At 43.2% G+C, this 23722-nt stretch overlaps 1 protein-coding gene across 1 annotated transcript in view; it reads right to left on the bottom strand.

Moving 5' to 3' along the window:
* Positions 1-13556: 13556 nt before the first annotated feature.
* The window catches only part of CLCF1 (cardiotrophin like cytokine factor 1), a 147647-nt gene continuing 137481 nt past the window's right edge, over positions 13557-23722 (bottom strand). The window contains exon 3 of the mRNA XM_040436834.1: positions 13557-15403. Coding sequence (XP_040292768.1) covers positions 14912-15403 — 492 coding nt within the window. The 3' untranslated portion in view covers positions 13557-14911. The remainder of the gene's footprint in view (positions 15404-23722) is intronic.

Genomic DNA, 23722 nt, shown 5'->3' on the forward strand with positions numbered 1-23722 from the left:
ACCGGCTAGTCCCAGAGCTGCAACGAGATTTCGCCCATTATCGCACACCACCAGGCCGGGCTTGAGGATCACCGGCAGCAACCACTCGTCGGTCTGTTGTTCTATACCCCCCCACAACTCCTGTGCGGTGTGGGGCCTGTCCACCAAACATATGAGTTTCAGAACGGCCTGCTGACGTTTACCCCGGGCTGTGCTGAAGTTGGTGGTGAAGGTGTGTGGCTGACTGGATGAGCAGGTGGAAGAAGAGGAGGAGGAAGCTGAGTAGGAGGAGGAGGAGACAGGAGGCAAAGAATGTTGCCCTGCGATCCTTGGCGGCGGAAGGACGTGCGCCAAACAGCTCTCCGCCTGGGGCCCAGCCGCCACTACATTTACCCAGTGTGCAGTTAGGGAGATATAGCGTCCCTGGCCGTGCTTACTGGTCCACGTATCTGTGGTTAGATGGACCTTGCCACAGATGGCGTTGCGCAGTGCACACTTGATTTTATCGGACACTTGTTTGTGCAGGGAAGGCATGGCTCTCTTGGAGAAGTAGTGCCGGCTGGGAACAACATACTGTGGGACATCAAGCGACATGAGCTGTTTGAAGCTGTGTGTGTCCACCAGCCTAAATGACAGCATTTCATAGGCCAGTAGTTTAGAAATGCTGGCATTCAGGGCCAGGGATCCAGGGTGGCTAGGTGGGAATTTACGCTTTCTCTCAAATGTTTGTGAGATGGAGAGCTGGACGCTGCCGTGTGACATGGTTGAGATGCTTGGTGACGCAGGTGGTGGTGTTGGTGGTACATCCCATGTTTGCTGGGCGGCAGGTGCCAACGTTCCTCCAGAGGCGGAGGAAGAGGCCGAGGCGGCAGCAGCAGCAGCAGAAGAGGCCGAGGCGGCGGCAGCAGCAGAAGAGGCCGAGGCGGCAGCAGCAGAAGAGGTAGCAGGGGGAGCCTGAGTGACTTCCTTGTTTTTAAGGTGTTTACTCCACTGCAGTTCATGCTTTGCATGCAGGTGCCTGGTCATGCAGGTTGTGCTAAGGTTCAGAACGTTAATGCCTCGCTTCAGGCTCTGATGGCACAGCGTGCAAACCACTCGGGTCTTGTCGTCAGCACATTGTTTGAAGAAGTGCCATGCCAGGGAACTCCTTGAAGCTGCCTTTGGGGTGCTCGGTCCCAGATGGCGGCGGTCAGTAGCAGGCGGAGTCTCTTGGCGGCGGGTGTTCTGATTTTGCCCACTGCTCCCTCTTTTGCTACGCTGTTGGCTCGGTCTCACCACTGCCTCTTCCTCCGAACTGTGAAAGTCAGTGGCACGACCTTCATTCCATGTGGGGTCTAGGACCTCATCGTCCCCTGCATCGTCTTCCACCCAGTCTTGATCCCTGACCTCCTGTTCAGTCTGCACACTGCAGAAAGACACAGCAGTTGGCACCTGTGTTTCGTCATCATCAGAGACGTGCTGAGGTGGTATTCCCATGTCCTCATCATCAGGAAACATAAGTGGTTGTGCGTTAGTGCATTCTATCTCTTCCACCCCTGGGGAAGGGCTAGGTGGATGCCCTTGGGAAACCCTGGCAGCAGAGTCTTCAAACAGCATAAGAGACTGCTGCATAACTTGAGGCTCAGACAGTTTCCCTGATATGCATGGGGGTGATGTGACAGACTGATGGGCTTGGTTTTCATGCGCCATCTGTGCGCTTTCTGCAGAAGACTGAGTGGGAGATAATGTGAACGTGCTGGATCCACTGTCGGCCACCCAATTGACTAATGCCTGTACCTGCTCAGGCCTTACCATCCTTAGAACGGCATTGGGCCCCACCAAATTAGGGTTGTTGCGGGTATCGAAATTTCGATACCCAATCGATACTTTTGTCCCGGTATCGATACGATACCGGGATTTCCGTTTTTTCGATACTGGGCTGCGCTTCTGCGCAGTCTAGTATCTCTGAACATGAGCGCGCTGCTATCGGCGCGCTCATGTTCTCTCTCAGCAGCACGGGGAGAAGGAAGCTGTCCTCCCTCCCCCTGTGCTGCTGCCGCTGCCACCAATGAGAAGAGAGGGGCGGAGGAGGGGCGGCAATGAGAAGAGAGGGGCGGAGGAGGGGCGGCAATGAGAAGAGAGGGGGTGGAGGAGGGGCGGCAATGAGAAGAGAGGGGCGGAGGAGGGGCGGGCGCACTGCGCCCCCAATGATAGGATTACTATCGGAGCGATGGGAGGAGACATCAGCTTCACTAGTGGGCGTTCCTTTTCCCTGCGCTGCGATTGGACAGCGCTACAGCCAGGGAGAAGGAACGCCCACTAGTGAAGCTGATGTCTCCTCCCATCGCTCCGATAGTAATCAGCAGCATGTGGAGCAGGAGAGGAGACAGTAATGGGGCACTGCGGGCGAACGGAGCGGCGCCCAGGACTAAATGGTGAGTGCTGAGACATCGCTGGGCGCCGCTCTGTGTGGCCTAATAGTGAAAGTCTGGACTCATATACAGTAGTCAGTCTTTAACACATACAGGAGGCGGGTGCCGGCAGCAGAATCGCATTGCCGGCACCCTGCCCCTGACAGGGAGCTGCGATCAGCGGCAGTTAACTGCCGCTGATCTGCTAGTACCCGCCTCCTGTATAAAGGGGTAAAATCATTGGTGGTGCAGTGTGCCCCCCCCCTCAATCCCCCCATCCCATTAAAATCATTGGTGGCACAGTGCGCCGGCCCCTCTCAACCCTCCAGTATTAAAATCATTGGTGGCAGTGGCCACAGGGACCTCTCCACTCCCCCTCATTGGTGGTGCAGTGGCAGCTTCTGATCGGAGCCCCAGCTGTGTAAGCCTGGGGCTCCGATCGGTTACCATGGCAGCCAGGACGCTACAGAAGCCCTGGTTGCCATGGTAACATCCCTGATGCTGTGTGCACAAAGCACAGAGCAGCAGGGACAGTGTGGAGTCCTATTCACCCTGATAGAGATCTATCAGGGTGAATAGGAAAAGGGATGAAAGATCCCAGGTTCTAGCCCCTAAGGGGGGAAATAGTTATTAAATAAAAAGTGAAGAAAAAAAAAACACTAAAATATGAAGTATAAATCACCCCCCTTTTCCCAATTTCACATATAAAATATATAAATAAACATATTACATCGCCACGTCAGAAAAGTCCAAACTATTAAAATATTAAAAAAAAATCTAGGTGGTGAATGCCGGAACAGAAAAAATAAAATAAAAACTGCGCGATTCGCCATTTTTAAAAATGAGGAATGCACGTGGCTTTTTTTGTTTATTTTTTTCGCGTGGTATCGAATGGTATCGAGTATCGCAATACTTTTTCATGGTATCGAAACCGAATCAAAAATTTGGTATCGCAACAACTCTACACCAAATATCGCTGTAAATTCTGCTGGCTACTGGGACCTGAGGTAGTTGGTTCACTAGGTGTCACTAACAGAGCTTGGAGACGTTCTCACAGCTCTGTTTCTCCACCCCTGTGATGATGTCACTACTAGAGCTTGGAGGAGTTCTCACTGCTCTGTTTCTCCGCCCCTGTGATGAAGTCTTTATTTTCTGTTTCCTTCCTCCCAGCTGTTCCTCCTGCGTTTGATTTCCCTGCCTTTAAATCACCCCTCCTCCTATTGTAGGGCGTGGATTATATTTCTCATTTCAGTTGTAGCTCTTGCTTGAGTATCTTCACTTGTAGCTCTCAGTTCACTGGACCTGTGTTCTGCTGCAGCAAGCACTCCGGATATTGCCAGCTGTCCTTGGATCCGTCTTCTCTGCGGCTGCAGCTCCTTCAGCTAAGTGTGCAGACATTGTTGTGTACCTGGTTATTTTCTGACTGGATCTGAGGTGGCCACGGTTCCCTCCATATACTGAGCAGGGCACCGGTGGCCGTGCCCCTTCCACTATTGTAGGGGTTACAGTGGTCATCAGTCTTAGGTACGCGGGCATGCCTCGTTCCGCCATTTGGATCCGGGCATGTGCTTTAGCAGCATAGGGAGAGCTTTGAGGGTCTGACAGGGGTCACCCTTTATCCTCCCTAGTTTGGGTCCGGTCAGTAGCTCTTTTTACTGTGTATACTCTTGTTGCTCACATACAGCCGTGACACTAGGACGTGTGGCTGTGGCAGAACGGCCACGTCCTCTCCTAGCACCAGAGGGTCCACTAACACCACCACGACCATGTCCACGTCCGCGTCCCTTATTAGATGTTTTCCTCATTGTTCCCGTTCACCACAATTTTGAGAATGGCAAATTTGGGAATAGTTTTTCAACCCAGAACAAAATCTGTGCTTTTACGGTCACTACAAATAATTTGACCAGCTAAAACAGTACAGATTTGGTTGAATAGAAATGTGAGGCCTATTATTTTTGCGCTGTGTGACAGGTATACGTTTAATCACAGAATTAGACTTGTATCTGCACGGTAGCGTGTGTGTTAAGTTTTTCTGAATGACACTATCATCACCTTGAATCTAAGATATCCTTTTGGGATAGATTTCAAGAAGGCCTGATATATATAGCATAAACTACTTATTTTGAGAATTGCACATTTTGGAATAGTTTTTCAACCCAGGACAAAAACTGTGCTTTTACGGTCACTACAAATAATTTGACCAGCTAAAACAGTACAGATTTGGTTGAATAGAAATGTGAGGCCTATTATTTTTGCGCTGTGTGACAGGTATACGTTTAATCACAGAATTAGACTTGTATCTGCACGGTAGCGTGTGTGTTAAGTTTTTCTGAATGACACTATCAGCACCTTGAATCTAAGATATCCTTTTTGGGATAGATTTCAAGTAGGCCTGATATAGCAGAAACTACTTATTTTGAGAATGTCAAATTTGGGAATAGTTTTTCAACCCAGAACAAAAACTGTGCTTTTACGGTCACTACAAATAATTTGACCAGCTAAAACAGTACAGATTTGGTTGAATAGAAATGTCAGGTCTATTTTTTAGGCGCTGGGTGACAGGCTCAACTTGCCCCTGATGTAGTATATGGCCAAAAAATAACCACACTATTGATGGTTAAATGCACTTGGGTGACACAGGCTCAGCCTGCACCAGATGTAGTATATGGCCAAAAAATAACCAGACTGTTGATGGTTAAATGCACTTCGGTGACACAGGCTCAGCCTGCAGCTGATGTAGTATATGGCCAAAAAATAACCAGACTGTTGATGGTTAAATGCACTTCGGTGACACAGGCTCAGCCTGCAGCTGATGTATTATATAGCACAAAATAACCACACTATTGATGGTTAAATACACTTGGTGATAGCTTGTGCTGGCGCACCACAAGCCACAAAATGGCCGCCGATCACCCCAGAAAAAAGTGATATAAAAACGCTCTGGGCAGCCTAAAAAAAGTGAGCAAGTCGATATTAGCACTTCAATGATCCACAGCTGGAGATCGATCACAGAATGAAGTCTTTTGGAGGAGTTAATCTGCCTAATCTCGCCCTAACGTCGCAGCTGCAACCTCTCCCTATGCTTGAATCAGCAGAGTGACGTGCAGCGCTACGTGACCCAAGCTTATATAGAGGCTGGGTCACATGCTGCACTGGCCAATCACAGCCATGCCAATAGTAGGCAAGGCTGTGATGGTCTCTTGGGGCAAGTAGTATGACGCTTGTTGATTGGCTGCTTTGCAGCCTTTCAAAAAGCGCCAAGAAAGCGCCGAACACCGAACCCGAACCCGGACTTTTACGAAAATGTTCGGGTCCGTGTCACGGACACCCCAAAATTCGGTACGAACCCGAACTATACAGTTCGGGTTCGCTCATCAATACCCTAAATGCATTGAAGCAACTGCCATGTGATTGGTTGACTAGATAATTGCATTAATGAGAAATAGAACAGGTGTTCCTAATAATTCTTTAGGTGAGTGTGTATATATATATATATATATATATATATATATACAGTACAGACCAAAAGTTTTCTTTATTTTCATGACTATGAAAATTGTAGATTCACACTGAAGGCATCAAAACTATGAATTAACACATGTGGAATTATATACATAACAAACAATTGTGAAACAACTGAAAATATGTCATATTCTAGGTTCTTCAAAGTAGCCACCTTTTGCTTTGATTACTGCTTTGCACACTCTTGGCATTCTCTTGATGAGCTTCAAGAGGTAGTCCCCTGAAATGGTTTTCACTTCACAGGTGTGCCCTGTCAGGTAATAAGTGGGATTTCTTGCCTTATAAATGGGGTTGGGACCATCAGTTGCGTTGAGGGGAAGTCAGGTGGATACACAGCTGATAATCCTACTGAATAGACTGTTAGAATTTGTATTATGGCAAGAAAAAAGCAGCTAAGTAAAGAAAAACGAGTGGCCATCATTACTTTAAGAAATGAAGGTCAGTCAGTCAGCCGAAAAATTGGGAAAACTTTGAAAGTAAGGGCTATTTGACCATGAAGGAGAGTGATGACCTGGCCTCCACAGTCACTGGACCTGAACCCAATCTAGATGGTTTGGGGTGAGCTGGACCGCAGAGTGAAGGCAAAAGGGCCAACAAGTGCTAAGCATCTCTGGGAACTCCTTCAAGACTGTTGGAAGACCATTTCAGGGGACTACCTCTTGAAGCTCATCAAGAGAATGCCAAGAGTGTGCAAAGCAGTAATCCAAGAAAAAGGTGGCTACTTTGAAGAACCTAGAATATGACATATTTTCAGTTGTTTCACACTTGTTTGTTATGTATATAATTCAACATGTGTTAATTCATAGTTTTGATGCCTTCATAGTCATGAAAATAAAGAAAACTCTTTGAATGAGAAGGTGTGTCCAAACATTTGGTCTGTACTGTATATATATTTAATATATGTCACATTATAATTTTTATTGTACTCTGGAATGTTGTAGTATTCTACTGATATTTTTTTGCTTTGTTTGCTTTTATCTTTTTTCAACTTTATTATTGGTTAGTCCTGTTGTGGGGATCCATCTTTATTGTTATGTGAATCCCCTTGTAATTATATATTTAAAATGTTTTTAGATATTTGGAATTTTTTTGTTTCCTATTTTATGAATAAAGAAATATTGCTTTATTACCAATCTGGGGAGTGCATATTCAGGTATGTTATATGTATATATGTGTTCTTTTTTCTTTGGTACCTATTGCACTTATACCCAGAAGACAATCGCTGAGGGACTGGGAAAGAGAGGTGCATGCTCTGCTCATGTCTGATTTATGAGACTAGTGTATTCTGTCAGCATTGCTAGCAAAACATTGGGGCTATATTATGCTTCCCTTACATAGGTAGCATACTCCATAGGTAGCATACTAAGCTGACAGATGTTCTTTAAACCAAACTAAAGGATATTTCATTCATTATTTATTTTATTTACTTATATAACACTGACATATACCGCAGCTCTTTACAGACATTGGCATCATTCTGGCCCCCAATGGGGCTCACAATCTAAGTTCTCTGTCAGTATGCTTTTGGAGTGTAGAAGAAAACCGGAGTACCCAGAGGAAACCTGCAGATGTTGTCCTTGCCCAGATTTGAACCTAGGACCCTAGGATGATTTGTGGGGAACCGACCACCAGATCCTCAACTGCTGAACATGCACAGTGATGTCCATATAAGTCTTACCTAGAACTGCTGTTCAGCTCATTCAAGTTATTGAAGCTGAGTTAGGGGTGGGAGCTTGTCGTTATCCCTGGGCTTGTGCTATTGTGAGATTTAGAAGCAGCTCTCATTGTTTGAACATTGTTTGTGTGTGGATTAAGTTAAATGATCAGGACTGATATTCTGCTGTTTGGCCACAAGAGGCCACTGTTTCTTTAACACAGCTAATAGACTGCATATATTTGATTATTCAAAGGAGGTGGAGTTTGAGAACTTGCTAGAAGAAGCTGCAGCCATCTTAGAAGCGAGCTGAGGAACTGTGTGTGAGCAGAGAAACTGATGGACACCTCAGTGACCACAGCTGCAGCTGAGTGAAGCTGATCGTTGTCCAAGACCCAGATCCTGTCCAGGGAAAGGAGGATTGTTTCCAGGAAGGCTGACAAGAGCTAAGGAACAAAGCTCCATACCCTGTGGAACCTCATGTCTGCTGGACAGACTGGTTGTTCGGTTCAGAGTTATCAATGGATAAAGAGCAGACCCAGGTTGGTAAGATCGTGCACACATCTCACTGCAGTGTTGGTGCCTATAGACTGAGACCAGGCCTGTAGTTAGCTAGTTAGGATCTCTGCTTTGTGTCAGATATAAAGTGTTGCTACTGTTACTACAAGGACTCCATTACTAAAAGGGACATTGCACATTTGAGAGCTGATAAACACCCCCACAAACTCTATCCAGTTCAGCGTTTTGCTCAGGACTAATAATCAGGCATGTGCTACCGGACTAGTTATGGGAGGGGGAATACTATAGAGCACGGCAAGATTGTAAACTGTTGTGTTGCACAGCAGGCAAGCCTGAACTAAGCACTCAAACAATTGTTTGTCTTTGCTTCAGGGTAATAAGGCAGTTTTAGTTGTGCCCGCCAGTAGGTAAATCACAGAAAATGTCCTGTGGCATCCATCAGAGGGCACCAGGCAACACAGGGGTCTCAGACTTTGGACTGGGTGTATGTACATTTTATGTTCTCAGCATTTGTGGTTGTGCTTATTACCACGTGTTAGTAAAATTCTGTTTTGGCAAAAGCTGGTGTTGGAGTTGCTTTCCTCATTAGTGACTTCGCTGTATCCTGGGGAGCCCACCCCGGTACACGGCTTACACTATTCTGCATCATACATTGAAGGCTTATCGAGAAAATACCTTAAAAAGAGTTATGAGCCAGAGCTAGATTTATTTCCTCTATGGATGGCTGACATCCTAGTTTCTTGTGACCAACAAACAAGAGAATGCACTGACTGGACATGCCTAATTTGTTCATGGAAAAGGGTTTCAACTGATTTCAGTCCTTCTACAAATGAGCAGATTATCTATTCTCAACACATATGTATGACCAGCAATAAAGACAAACAATGTTCACATCTATCCTTCTGTGATCTAAACTGGTTCTTTCTACATGTATGGACAACTCATACTGTACCTTGACTACAGTGTCTATGGTACAATTCACGAACCTCCCTTTATTGCTGCTTTGTCATTGCTGCTCCAGGCTATTGTTGTAACAGGTCAGTCACCATACATCAAGGAAGATTTCTGTTCTATCATTTGCATCATGGGCTTGATTTTATCTGTTTCAAGGGAACTTGGCTCAAAGTAAGAAATCTGACACTGGGTGGAGATGCCATTAAGGAATGAGAAAGGCATGATTTAATTTTATGCTTCACATAGTCACACGATTTAATCCACGCAGGTGTATAACTTAGGCTACTTTCACACTTTTTTGTGCGGATTTGTCATGGACGGATAATACAACCGTCTGCATCCGTTCAGAACAGATCTGTTTGTATTATCTTTAACATAGCCAAGACGGATCCGTCTTGAACATCATTGAAAGTCAATGGAGGACGGATCCGTTTTCTATTGTGCTAGATTGTGTTGTGTCAGTGAAAACGGATCCGTCCCCATTGACTTACATTGTGTGCCAGAACGGATCCGTTTGGCTTAGTTTCATCATACTGCAAGCAGCATTTTGGTGTTCATCTCACAAGCGGAATGGAGACTGAACTGATGCAAACTGATGCATTCTGAGCTGATCCTTTTCCTTTCAGAGTGCATTAAAAATAAACTGATTCGTTTTGGACCACTTGTGAGAGCTCTGAACGGCTCTCACAAACGGAAAGCCAAAACGCGAGTGTGAAAGTAGACTTACACATCAGAAAATAAATACTGCTACGATTGCACAAATACAAAAGGTAAAGAATAATCAGTTTATTAAACGTTTAGCCTGAGACACATGGCGTGTCTGTATCCATATCACTAGAACTGCTCTATTGAATACATTATTTATACATTCTGAAACATATGTATAACTCTAGAACTTGTGTGTACATACACAGAGACTTACCTCTATAATGCATGGGTTGTTGTCATATGACACACGTTTACGACACTAGCGATGGATGCCAATACAACAGATAATGAGAATGAACCATTTTAGATATATACAGTCAGACCTCCCTATAGGCATAGGTTTATACCATAAGCAGTCTTTGTATACCTGTAAGTACAGTATCTCTAGCGATACCTCAATAAATACAACGAGAAAATAAATAACATTTCAAATGCAATAAATAAATATGTACATACATAGAAGAAAAAGAAGACATACACCAAAAACATGTATAAAATAATCAAGTGGCATATGGATAGACAATCAGACGTGAACATATGTATCTGACCACACATATTTTTCTAGAATTATGTACACTTTTTGTCAGTTTCACTTTACAATTGATAGTAGATCATTATGAATCATGGCCCTAACCAAACCAATCAGATACAGAGATATTTTTTTAATGTGATTCGTTGGGTAAACTCTTTGAAAAAACAAATCCAATATTTTGGTTTTGAACATATATAAGAGTGAAGGCAATTGACCAAATATTTGACCAGTACAGTAAGATGAGGTGGTAGATGAAATGGCTTAAAGTGCTAAACATTTATGAATGTGCCAATGTGTGTTAAATATTGCACTCGATACCCTTAATTAGGTCTACAACATCACTAGTGGATCCAGAAAAGATCAACTGGACCAAGTGGCAGACTGTATTCAACCTGCCTGTTTTACATATCTGACTCTAATATATTGTTATAATTGTGGAGATGACCTAACTTATAACTAGTTACTGCTTTCTTTAAGGTAATTAGTATTTTGGTTTTGAGGTCCTTCAGTGAAGTCCTAGTTTTGACGGTTATGGAAAACTAATACAGGAAAGCCCACAAACAAGTATATTTATATTTACATACATACAACTATGTACATGCACATATACTATATACAGCAGCGGGCTGAAGTCCCCTAGGCCCACTAGGGGAAATGATTCTGAGGGTCCACCCACTGTGTATATAGGACGTTAAGTGCCCTGTTTAATTAGGGGTCCATTATTATCAGAGCTCTAGTACTCTGGTGGGCCAGTCTGACCCTGACTATTCATCTTGTTTATGCATTAGGCATAAATACATGAATATAGCTGCAAATTTAAGTGATAGCTATGTATGATAGCTTGGCAGTATCAAAGGGCCCTAGCAACTAAAGGAGGCAAACTAACCTGCTGGTTGCCATCATCTACTATCCAATAGTTACTGCATGGTGGTATGAATTTCCCTTATAAAATCAGAATGTCCTATGTAGTAAGAATTTGTGGACCAACCTGGTTACCAGCATGGTGCCCTTCATTACACAGGCTTATAAATCTATAGTCCCTAGTTAAAATTTTGTTCCTCCTCACCCATGGATCCACTAAATATATGGTATGGTCTTGAGAGGCTGTTTAAAGTTCAGGGACCCTGATGATTTGGACTTATAGGGCCCAGATATGGTGGTCCTAGTGACAACAGGAAAGTTGATTTGTAAAAAAATTGGTCTATAATATTGGATATAATTCTTGTGGGCATTAAATAATCAGAAAATAGCTTTAACAAACTTATCTGGTGAGTGACTGGCACTGCATCTCTACAGCCGAGGCTACAATGTCAACTAGCAATGCTATAACTTTGTTATTTCTACATAGATATCTGGATATACTATAAAGCAGTAAGATCATTTTAGACTACAAACCTGCAGCTAAACTTCAGTATTTTATAACAGAAACATCAGGTTCAGTGAGGGCTGTTCCCTTTACAAATGTAATTGTCCTATGCACAAGTTTGTCATTGACATTATGTTGCTGGGACCTAATCCACCAAATAAGTTTTGAATGCATGGACTCTACCTTGTTTACCAAAGTCTGAGAAGAGAGCTCGGTAGTCATTCTTTGTTATTTGCTACAACAAATACATGGCTGGAAAACATTAATAAAATGAGATTTTTACAGGGAATGAGCTATTTGACTTTAAAACGAAGACTATTGTTCAAGCAGAAAAGAGTACCTCTCTTCACTGACTACTATTTCTGATGGAAATCTGGGAACATAGCAGAGCAACAAGAAATTTATGGCATACAGGTAGCCAAGATTGTGTTTGAAATTATGCTTAAGAAAGTAAAAATTTAATTAACTGTATAAAATAAATATATTTAAACTTTGCATACATATTGTCTATCAATAGTAGGTTTGTTAAATCATTCTTCTCCTCTTCCCTATGTGTTCAGTGAGTTGACATGGTAGGTTAGGCCTCTTGACAACTAATCAGATTGTCATACTAGAATAATAAAAGTTGTATTCTGACTGGTTATGAGACCTGGTATTTTTATGATCATAATATGCCAGAAGAGAACTCGAGCTAGTAGTGTTGTGTGGACATTGACAGACAAACAAACTTACTCAGTACTTATTAAGAAATGATAGCATTTAACAATAAATAATTATCAGAGAGCTTCTCATTTATGAGTTCTCATAGCAAAATATCATTGAATGTATCATTGTATGAGCTGTCTCACTGGTTCATTAGAACCTGTTTTCTAATGTAATAGTGGGGAAGGGATCTCTGGTTTACACCCCTCATTTCCATCTCTTGCATGTTCGTGGAAGTACAAAGACAACCAGTATCATTGCATTTCCTAATCTTTTTTTTTTTTATACAATTCCTAGCACCAATAGCAGCATCAACATGCAACAACTTAAGTGTCCTCTACCAACAGTTGCTGCTTAGAATAATCCTTTGGAAATGAGCCGACCACAAATTGCCCCCATCACTGGGACCCCCAGAGGTCAGCTGTTATATGTGGAGAAATTTGCATTGACTATTGCATTTTTCTGCGGTGTTATAACAGGAGAAATTAAACATTTCACATTGCCAATTCAAATCAACATATTATCTGTGCAGTACAAGACAGATCTTCCAAAGCAAACGAGACTCTCTTTGAGACCACTCTCCTCCCTTTCCAAGAGATGAGTATACTGAACAGAAGATCTCTCTTGATTACCTCGTAATAGAATTTGGTAGAGTAGATGAAATTCACTTGTTAAATTGGACTACACTTCTAAAAAGGTACAACATCATATAGTGGAAGTAGAGGAGCTATGCAGCAGCGTGTTGACCTGTCAAATACATTTTTGAGCCATCAATATTTTATTATAAAGTTCAGTTATTTTTACTTTTACACCATAGAAACCTCTATATTTAAAAAAGCAATATTCTAGCAGTGTCATTTGTTCCATGCCAGCTCAGTTGCATCCATACTGTTTGAACCCTTATATTATGGGCAGCTGTGGCATGTGATCGGAATCTGACGAACTGTCCACATCCTGCTCTCCTCTGTTGACAAGTCAGTCTCTCCAGAGTGACTGACTTGGGGCTTGATCACACGACCGTTGCCCCTCCGTGCCCATGCTGTGGACCGCAAATTGCGGTCCGCAATACACGGGCACTGACCGTGGGCCAGCCGCAATGCGGATCGCGGACTCATTCACTTGAATGGGTCCGCGATCTGTCCGTTCCGCAAAAAGGTAGAGCAAGTTTTATCTTTTTGCGGTGCGGATGCATGGAACGGAAGCCCTCGTAGTGCTTCCGTGGGGTTCCGTTCCGTGCTTCCGTTCCACACCGCATCTCCGTATTTGCGGACCCATTCGAGTGAATGGGTCCGCATCCGTGATGCGGAATGCTCACGGCCGGTGCCCTGTGTATTGCGGACCCGCCGCAATACAGCAATGGAGGGGCAGTGGTTGTGTGAACGAGCCCTTACTCTGAACTATGGGTTAATTTAATCATTTTTCAAAACCCTCCTGGCTGCTCTCTGACACTTCCCCTGTGCAACGAGGGTCCCCTACTTGCTCCTCTGTATGACCCTCCATACATATGGTTCTGCTGAATATATAATTTCTGATCTAAGGGTTCAGGAGGGCAGAAATATAATCAGCAACTTTATACAATCATTAGGTATAAAACTCACCTGACTGACATTGCCTGTGTATACTAAAGTATCTGTGTGTGAAGAATCTCCAGTTTATTCTATGAGATGCTGCTCCCCCTGTATTCTGTTTGCAAGTGAGCAGCAGTGGACAGGTAGGCTGAAGCTGCATCTCATAGGAATGCAGAGACTCTGCAATATGAGTTAGGTTCTATGTCACTGATCTATCAATTGCTATCATTAGACAGGATTCAAAGCAAAGCAAGTTCAGTGTTATGAAACTCCACGGTGCAGTCTCTGGCAAGCTGGAAATCTAATAGGAAATGAACAGTAGGTTGCATTGGAAGAGCCATGTCAGAGGGGAAGAAGGATCAAAGACTGCAGACAAGCCATAACTGGCACATGAACTAAAACAGATAGACACAAGGAATACATAAGAGCCTCTACAATATTCAGCTACTGGTTCTTTAAAGACCAAAGATACACTGGGTCATAGTCAAAATTATCTGGGAATCCAAAACTCCCACATGTATCTTTAAAAAAAAAAAAGGCTCAGAGTGGCATAAACAAAATTGGCTGAGGGGGGACTTCCTGTGTAATGATATGCACAAGGAAGCATGGACCTGTGAGAACAGCATGAACCCATGCTATCTTATGTGGTTGATAAAGGTCTTTAATGATAAATAACCAGTCAGTCGGGTTATGGCTTAGGCTTCAGCTATTTATGAAACATCTTTCCACCTCTGCCCATTTTCTTCCATTTTAGTTTTGAGAAAGAAAATATTGTAGGAATTCTACGCACTTAAGTTTCAAACTTTGTAAAATCATGACATCATTTCTACCATGTGCTGTGTTTGGCAGAGTTCAAATATTCCATCTTTTGCTCATTGATAAGGAAGCTACGGTAAATGCCCAAGAACTGTAATTCTGAACTTATCACAAAGTACATTATTGTGGGTTAGACTTCCCTCTTGATACCGAATAAACCACAAGTTTATACTATGCTTGTGTTCCATCAGTCTCGTATATTTAAAAGCCATGGGATTCCATTCGGAAGGAGACCACTGCTGGTACTTTCCTTTTCAATCGATTAAAGTCCTTTGCTGACCTCCACAGCCAAATCTGCAGCTCTTTGAGAAGCCAAAAGTCCTCCATCTTGCGTAGAAAGTCATTACTCTTTCCAAATCCTAAACCTGGAGGAGCAGAAGAAGTGGCCAGTTCAGGTGGGGGATTGTATCCCAGTGAAGACATTACCCCAGCAATACTAACAACGAGTCCCTGTAAGCTGGTACAGAATCGACCCAAGCTCCTTCGGAGTTCAGTTCGTGCTACTTCACTATCAATTGAGCGCAAGTAGCAAAGAAGAACACTGTACGCCCGATGGTTTTCTGCCAATCGCAGACTGTCATTCAGATTCCGCCACATATGAAGGTCCACTGAGGCACTAGGAATAGTTTCTGGTCCTATAGCACGTGGAGGGTTGAAGTCAGGATCGTTGAAAGGTGGACCAAGATAATTTAGCTAAAGGAAGGAGAAAGAAAATAAAAAATAAAATGTAGAAGATTATGATCACACATTAAATTATAAATCTGTTCTTTTCACACGAGTTTTCCTCTTTCCCTCTTTCACTTATCTTTGCTAGTTAGTGATGAGCAGCATGGGCAATATTAGTTTTCGCGATATTTCACTAATTTTTGGCCTAATATTTGCGATAAATTCGAGAATTTGTGATTTTGTCACTATTTTCTTGATTGCGAAAATCGGCAATGTAATATGCGCGTATTGCGTGTGCAATACAGGCGTGGCTCACTTTTGCTACATTTTTCAAGCTGCTAGAAGTTTCCTGAAACTGGAGAAAATGCACAGTACAGTAATTCCTATCACCCTACTCTGGAACCTATCTCCCACTAACTATCTGTATTATATATATGAGCTAACTAACTATCTAATGTAATTGGATAAGGAGTAGGATCCAGATGAAAGCACAGAGCACAGCAATGTCACTACTCTCTCTCTCTCTCTCTCTCTTAGAACTGCAAAAGAACACCAGAAAAAGACTGCTGGGGAGTTTCTTACATAGTAAAGGGGTAGGCAACTTTCCTATTGGTTGCTAGGGATGTTGCTAAACTCTAACAAAGATATTGCAGCCTTCTCATTAGCCCACAAGCAAGAAGGGAGGTTACTGATGAAAATAACATCTAGATTACGAACATATTGCACTATATTCTACATCTTCGTGAATTCTCGAAGTGCTGATATTCGCGATAAAAATTTGCGATCAACACAAAGTAACTAACAAAAAATATTAGTGAATAATACCTTAGAAAATTTTATAATCAGAATATAAGTGTTTCAGAATGTGAAATGTAGAGGATTGGTGATGTGAGTATGACTTACTTTTTTTAAACCTGACCTCTTGCCAAAAATATTTGACTCTCTTGACATCCCATTTAACCTACATTTATGTAGATTTAACAGAAAGTTTGTGAACTGTGACAAAGTATAACCTGTCATGTTACTTAATTTTATTATAATTTCTATAGACTGGCTGGGTCATATTTGATACTTTCCCAGAGAGAATGGCAGGCATGTCTTGTTCTCCCGATACATACATATCAAATTTGACGGTGATACTTGTTCTGTCTGCTTATGTAACATACTGCTTTCAACTTGTTTATTTGCATGTTATATAAATAACTGGCAATGTATATATCACTCAGAGCTACTCATTCTGCAATCAGGTCCCAGGGGAGTCATGGTGCATTCTTGGTAGTGTAAAGAGAAATGTAGAGGAGTAGAGGAAAATGAGTCGGATAGAAGGGGGGGAGCAACCTTGAAGACATAATTATTTGTGAATGTGTGTATATATACAGAAGTGAGTGTTTATGTCAATATACACATAGATACATGGATCCAATGACACCTTATGCCTAACCTTTGTATACACAATGGCTGATTGTTGCCTTGAGGAAGTGTGTAGTTGTGTAAGGGTATCTGAGTGTACACACAAAGTGTATGTGGATCTACACACTGAACTTTAATGTTTATGTATCTGCATTCCTGAAACAAATAAACACCAGGATCAATCTCATCACACAGACTGCATTGGTTTGCCATGAGTACAAATATGAATCTAGTGCTGGTAACCTCATTTGTGGTTTTAAGTACAAAATCAAGCCTTTGCCAGACCCCATACAATTTATGGGCCCCAATGTTTACTTTCCATTCTGAGAATAAGTTGTAAGCACTTCTGAGAAATTTACAAAAAAGCTCACAACAAATATTAACATAAACAAAATTATATTTATTGCTTAGCTCCATTACAACATTTAAAATTGAAACCATCACCAGTAAAGCTGAATTTAAAGGGGTTTACAATCTTTTCTTACTGATGATCTATCCTTTGGATAGATCATCAGCATCTGATCAGTGGTGGTCCAACATCCGGGACCCCTGCCGTTCAACTGTTTGAGAAGATAGAGGCACTCCCAGTAGCACAGTGGACTTCTCACTGTTTACTGCAGGCCAGTGACATCACAATTATTTCACAGCTCATCCATTTCAATTATTTCACTTCTCAGCCTAATTTTCTTCAATGGGGTGGAGCCGCGGCCAGACAGTGAAAAAATCATAACGTCATTGGACTGCTGAAAACAGCGAGAAGGTTGTGGCGCTACTGCAAGCAGCGCTGCCTTTTTCAACAGATGATAGCCGGAGTATAGATCATCAGTAAGAAAAAACGTGTAGAACCCCTTTAAGAAGGTGATATGCATAGCTGAAGGGGGTTAATCAAGAACCACAATTTTTGTGTCCTATGGAATGTCTATCTCCTTCTCTCTAGTAGATCTAATACTACAAAAAAATCATAGCTTCCTAATAAAGCTGCTTCTGCCACAGTCCACCACCCAAAGATTAAAATAGTGGAAATTGGATGGATATCTGTATCCAATTACAAGCAAAATATATATCATTATGGGCCATATCATGAGCAATACCTTAAAATAATGTTATAAGCTAAATTGAAATATCCAACAAAAAGACAAAAATATGGATCGCACATCCACATGCTATACATCGATCTATCAATGCTTCTCAGTACAATTAGCATTGCTTCTCAGTGTAGTTAATAGTATATAGCCCCATATTTTACATACTGTACTTGAGGAATTTGTATACATTTTGATCAAAATGCATAAGCTTGCTCACCACGTCAAGTTGCCTCTACAAGAGGATACCTGCTCTAATTTGGCGCGGCACCACTTGGCGACCACAGACAGCACTGCACCAGCAGGTCGTGTGACACAACAGTCCAACAGCACCCCTGTAGTCACACCATACCCATGGCACTGGCCCCTACCAACCCACAAACACAACATCACAGCAACGATGGTGACCACACAGTACCGCATCATGTGAACAGATGTTATAAGCTCACATTTCCATGTGCTCTCAGGAACTAGGTTATTGTCCTCTATGCAATTAATTACACAGAGAAGCAATGCTAGACGGATGCATAGCATGTCGATTTGTGATCCATGGTTTTCTGTTTTTGTTGGACACTTCATATGCTGAATTGATCCTGGATAAGAACCTGGGATGTAGTAGCCACAATGAATTCAAATTCTCCTTGGCAGAGCACTTCAACACACTAAATAGCGCTTTTTAGATATGGAACACGGGTTGTTTTAAAATGTCTATATTGAAGACACAGAAAATTTTCCAACTGATCAGAATACACATTTGCTAAATTATACTCTGTAATTGCAGCTTTATGTGTTTTATGCAAATAATACATTTTGGCACTCATTTGACAGAGAACATCCTCTTTTCAAAACTTTCAATAGATGGTAGGTGTCACGGATGGTGTTGCAGAAAGCTGGAACTTATAAATAAACATCCGACTGGCTTGATCCCAAACTAAGGAGCATATGGGTGAGCCCTATAAAACCCCTAGAGCTCTCCCTGACTGCTATGCCCATGCAAAGGTCTTTATGGTAGACAATTGCATGCCCACGTACCTTATACTATGTGACACCTGAAAACCCTATAATAGTGAGGGGACACGACCACCGGCTCCCTGCACTTAATACGGACGGAGTCAGGGTCACTTACAATCAAGCCAGAAAGGAAACACAAATAAAGGAAAAAGACTTATCTGAGGAATCAGGAGAAGCAGTATCCAGCAGTGAACAACTCATCCAGGAAGAAGTATAAACCGCAAAGTGAGGAAGTATGGGAGGGAATATAAAGGGAGACAATCAGTGCAAATAGATGACAGCTGGGAGAAGGAAAGGAGATGACAAAGTGAAACCAAAACAAAAAACGTCATGCAAGAGGTAGCGAAGAACGTCTAACAGACCTTCTCACAGAGCTGGCGGTGACAGTACCCCTCCCTCTACAGGTGGACTCCGGACACTCAGAGCCCACCTTCTCAGGATGAGACCTATGGAAAGCCCTGATGAGACGAGTGGCCTTAATGTCCGCCACTGGGACCCACATCCTCTCCTCAGGACCATAACCCTCCCAATGAACGAGGTAATGGAGAGAACCGTGGATAATGCGAGAATCCACAATCCTAGAGACCTGAAATTCAAGATTACCATCAACAACAATCGGAGGAGGAGGCAAAGAGGAGGGTACAGTGGGTTGGACATAAGGTTTTAATAGGGACCTGTGAAAAACATTATGGATCTTCCAAGTCTGAGGAAGATCAAGACGGAAGGCAACGGGATTGATGACGGACAAGATCTTGTAAGGCCCAATAAACTTAGGACCCAACTTCCAGGAGGGAACCTTAAGTTTGATATTCTTTGTAGACAACCACACCAGATCACCCACATTCAGGTCCGGACCAGGCACACGTCTCTTATCCGCCACACGCTTATATCTCTCAATCATCCTCTTCAGATTACCCTGAATCTTTTGCCAAATAAATGACAAAGACGAGGAAAATCTCTCCTCATCAGGTAAACCAGAAGTCCCCTCTCCAGAGAATGTCCCAAACTGCGGATGAAACCCATATGCACCAAAAAATGGTGACTTATCAGAGGACTCCTGGGGACGATTATTTAAAGCAAACTCAGCAAGGGACAAAAAAGAACACCAATCCTCCTGATTCTCTGCCACAAAACAGCGCAGATACAGTACAGACCAAAAGTTTGGACACACCTTCTCATTCAAAGAGTTTTCTTTATTTTCATGACTATGAAAATTGTAGATTCACACTGAAGGCATCAAAACTATGAATTAACACATGTGGAATTATATACATAACAAACAAGTGTGAAACAACTGAAAATATGTCATATTCTAGGTTCTTCAAAGTAGCCACCTTTTGCTTTGATTACTGCTTTGCACACTCTTGGCATTCTCTTGATGAGCTTCAAGAGGTAGTCCCCTGAAATGGTTTTCACTTCACAGGTGTGCCCTGTCAGGTTTAATAAGTGGGATTTCTTGCCTTATAAATGGGGTTGGGAACATCAGTTGCGTTGAGGAGAAGTCAGGTGGATACACAGCTGATAATCCTACTGAACAGACTGTTAGAATTTGTATTATGGCAAGAAAAAAGCAGCTAAGTAAAGAAAAACGAGTGGCCATCATTACTTTAAAGGGCTTCTGTCACCCCACTAAACAGTTTTTTTTTTTTGTGTACTTATAATCCCTATACTGTGATTTATCCATACATAATGTGATTAATCATTTTGGTTCAGTAGATTCTGCTAAAAACTTACTTTTATAATATGTAAATTACCTGTCTACCAGCAAGTAGGGCGGCTACTTGCTGGTAGCAGCCGCATCCTTCTATCATAATGACGCCCCCTCTGCATGTTGATTGACAGGGCCAGCGAACGGGATCTTTCTCTGCTGGCCCTGTTTGCATTCAAAATCTGGCGCCTGCGCCGTACCTGTCTTCAGTCGGCGCAGGCACACTGAGAGGAGGACGCTCGCTCGGCCGCTCCTTCCTCAATGCGCCTGCGCCGGGTGTAGATGTGACGTCATCGGCGCAGGCGCATTGAGGATGGAGCGGCCGAGCGAGCGTCCTCCTCTCAGTGCGCCTGCGCCGACTGAAGACAGGTACGGCGCAGGCGCCAGATTTTGAATGCAAACAGGGCCAGCAGAGAAAGATCCCGTTCGCTGGCCCTGTCAATCAACATGCGGAGGGGGCGTCATTATAATAGAAGGATGCGGCTGCTACCAGCAAGTAGCCGCCCTACTTGCTTGTAGACAGCTAATTTACATATTATAAAAGTACGTTTTTAGCAGAATCTACTGAACCAAAATGATTAATCACATTATGTATGGATAAATCGCAGTACAGGGATTATAAGTACACAAAAAAATAAAAATAAATGTTTAGTGGGGTGACAGAAGCCCTTTAAGAAATGAAGGTCAGTCAGTCAGCCGAAAAATTGGGAACACTTTGAAAGTAAGGGCTATTTGACCATGAAGGAGAGTGATGGGGTGCTGCGCCAGATGACCTGGCCTCCACAGTCACCGGACCTGAACCCAATCGAGATAGTTTGGGATGAGCTGGACCGCAGAGTGAAGGCAAAAGGGCCAACAAGTGCTAAGCATCTCTGGGAACTCCTTCAAGACTGTTGGAAAACCATTTCAGGTGACTACCTCTTGAAGCTCATCAAGAAAATGCCAAGAGTGTGCAAAACAGTAATCAAAGCAAAAGGTGGCTACTTTGAAGAACCTAGAATATGACATATTTTCAGTTGTTTCACACTTGTTTGTTATGTATATAATTCCACATGTGTTAATTCATAGTTTTGATGCCTTCATAGTCATGAAAATAAAGAAAACTCTTTGAATGAGAAGGTCTGTACTGTATGTCTCCAGATTCTGATTGACGCGTTCGGTCTGACCATTCGACTGCGGGTGAAAAGCAGAAGAGAACGACAACCGAACCCCCAAGCGAGAACAGAAGGCCTTCCAGAATCTGGAAACAAATTGCGCGCCCCTATCAGAAACGATGTCTGAAGGAATACCATGCAATTTAACAATGCGATCAACAAACGCTTGCGCCAGCGTCTTAGTATTGGGTAACCCAGGAAAGGGAATGAAATGCGCAATTTTGCAACTACCAGAATCACAGTCTTCCCTGAGGAACGAGGCAGGTCCGTAATGAAGTCCATGGACAGATGCTCCAAGGATGGGAAGGAATGGGTAACGGGAGGAGAGAACCGTGAATGAGGGACCTTGGCATGAGCACAGGTCTCGCAGGCTGCCACAAAACCCTCAACCGTCTTACAAAGAGCCGGCCACCAGAGCCGGCCACCAGAATCTCCGAGCAATGAGATCCACTGTGGCTCTGCTCCCCGGGTGCCCAGCAAGAACAGTATCGTCGTGCTCCTTAAAAACCTTGTGTCGTAAAGCAAGAGGCACAAACAACCTCCCAGGGGGACAAAGAGCAGGAGCCTCTGCCTGGGCTGCCTGAACCTCTGCCTCCAAATCAGGATAAAGAGCAGAGACGACCACCCCTTCAGCCAAAATGGGACCTGGGTCTTCAAAGTTCCCCCCTCCCGGAAAACAACGTGACAGGGCATCCACCTTCACATTTTTAACCCCAGGGCGGAACGTAACAACAAAATTAAACCTAGAAAAGAACAAAGACCATCTGGCCTGTCTCGGATTCAGACGCTTGGCCGATTCCAAGTAGGCCAAATTCTTATGGTCTGTAAACACAGTAATAGGGTGGCTGGCTCTCTCTAACCAATGGCGCCATTCCTCAAAAGCTAATTTGATGGCCAACAACTCCCTATCTCCCACATCGTAATTTCTCTCTGCAGAGGAGAGTTTTCTTGAGAAAAAGGCACATGGTTGCCATTTGGCAGGAGAGGGACCCTGAGATAAGACCGCACCCACACCCACCTCAGAAGCGTCCACCTCAACAATAAAAGGTAGAGAGACATCAGGTTGTACCAAAATGAGAGTGGAAGCAAAACTCTCTTTGATACTAGAAAAGTCTTTAAGCGCATCTACCGATCACGAAGAAAAATCTACCCCCTTTTTAGTCATATCAGTGAGTGGCTTAACAACAGAGGAATAATTCAAAATGAACTTTCTGTAATAATTGGCAAAACCCAAAAACCGCATCAGCGCCTTCTGATTCTCAGGAAGCTCCCAATCAAGCACAGTGCTGACCTTCTCAGGGTCCATGCGAAAACCAGAAGCGGAGAGAAGAAAACCAAGAAATTGAATCTCCAGAGCCGCAAACACACATTTTTCCAGTTTAACGTACAATTTATTATCCTGCAGAATCAGCAAGACCTGACGTAGGTGGTCTCGATGAGTCTTGAAATCAGGAGAAAAAATAAAAATGTCATCCAGATACACCAGTACAAATTTCCCCATTAAATGATGAAAAATGCTGTTCACAAAATGTTGGAAGATGACCGGAGCATTCATCAAACCAAAGGGCATAACCAAATTCTTGAAATGACCCTCAGGGGTATTGAAGGCCGTCTTCCATTCGTCCCCTTCCCTGACACTGACTAGGTTGTATGCCCCTCTTAAATCCAACTTAGAACAAAACCTTAGCCCCAACAATCTGGTTAAACAGGTCCGGGATCAGAGGAAGCGGATATGGGTCACGAATCGTGATATGGTTCAGCTCCCTGAAATCCAGACAAGGTCTTAAAGAACCATCTTTTTTCTTAACAAAAAAAACCCCAGCAGCAACAGGTGACTTCGAGGGTCGGATGTCTCCCTTTCTCAGGCTCTCAGAGATATAAGTACGCTGAGCGACTTTCAGGTTGGGAAAGATTGTATAAAAGTGATTTTGGAAGTTTGGCGCCTGGGATGAGATTAATAGGGCAGTCGTACTCCCGGTGC

Source organism: Bufo bufo, chromosome 6 (assembly GCF_905171765.1).
Source record: "Bufo bufo chromosome 6, aBufBuf1.1, whole genome shotgun sequence".
In the NCBI taxonomy this organism is placed as follows: Eukaryota; Metazoa; Chordata; class Amphibia; order Anura; family Bufonidae; genus Bufo; species Bufo bufo.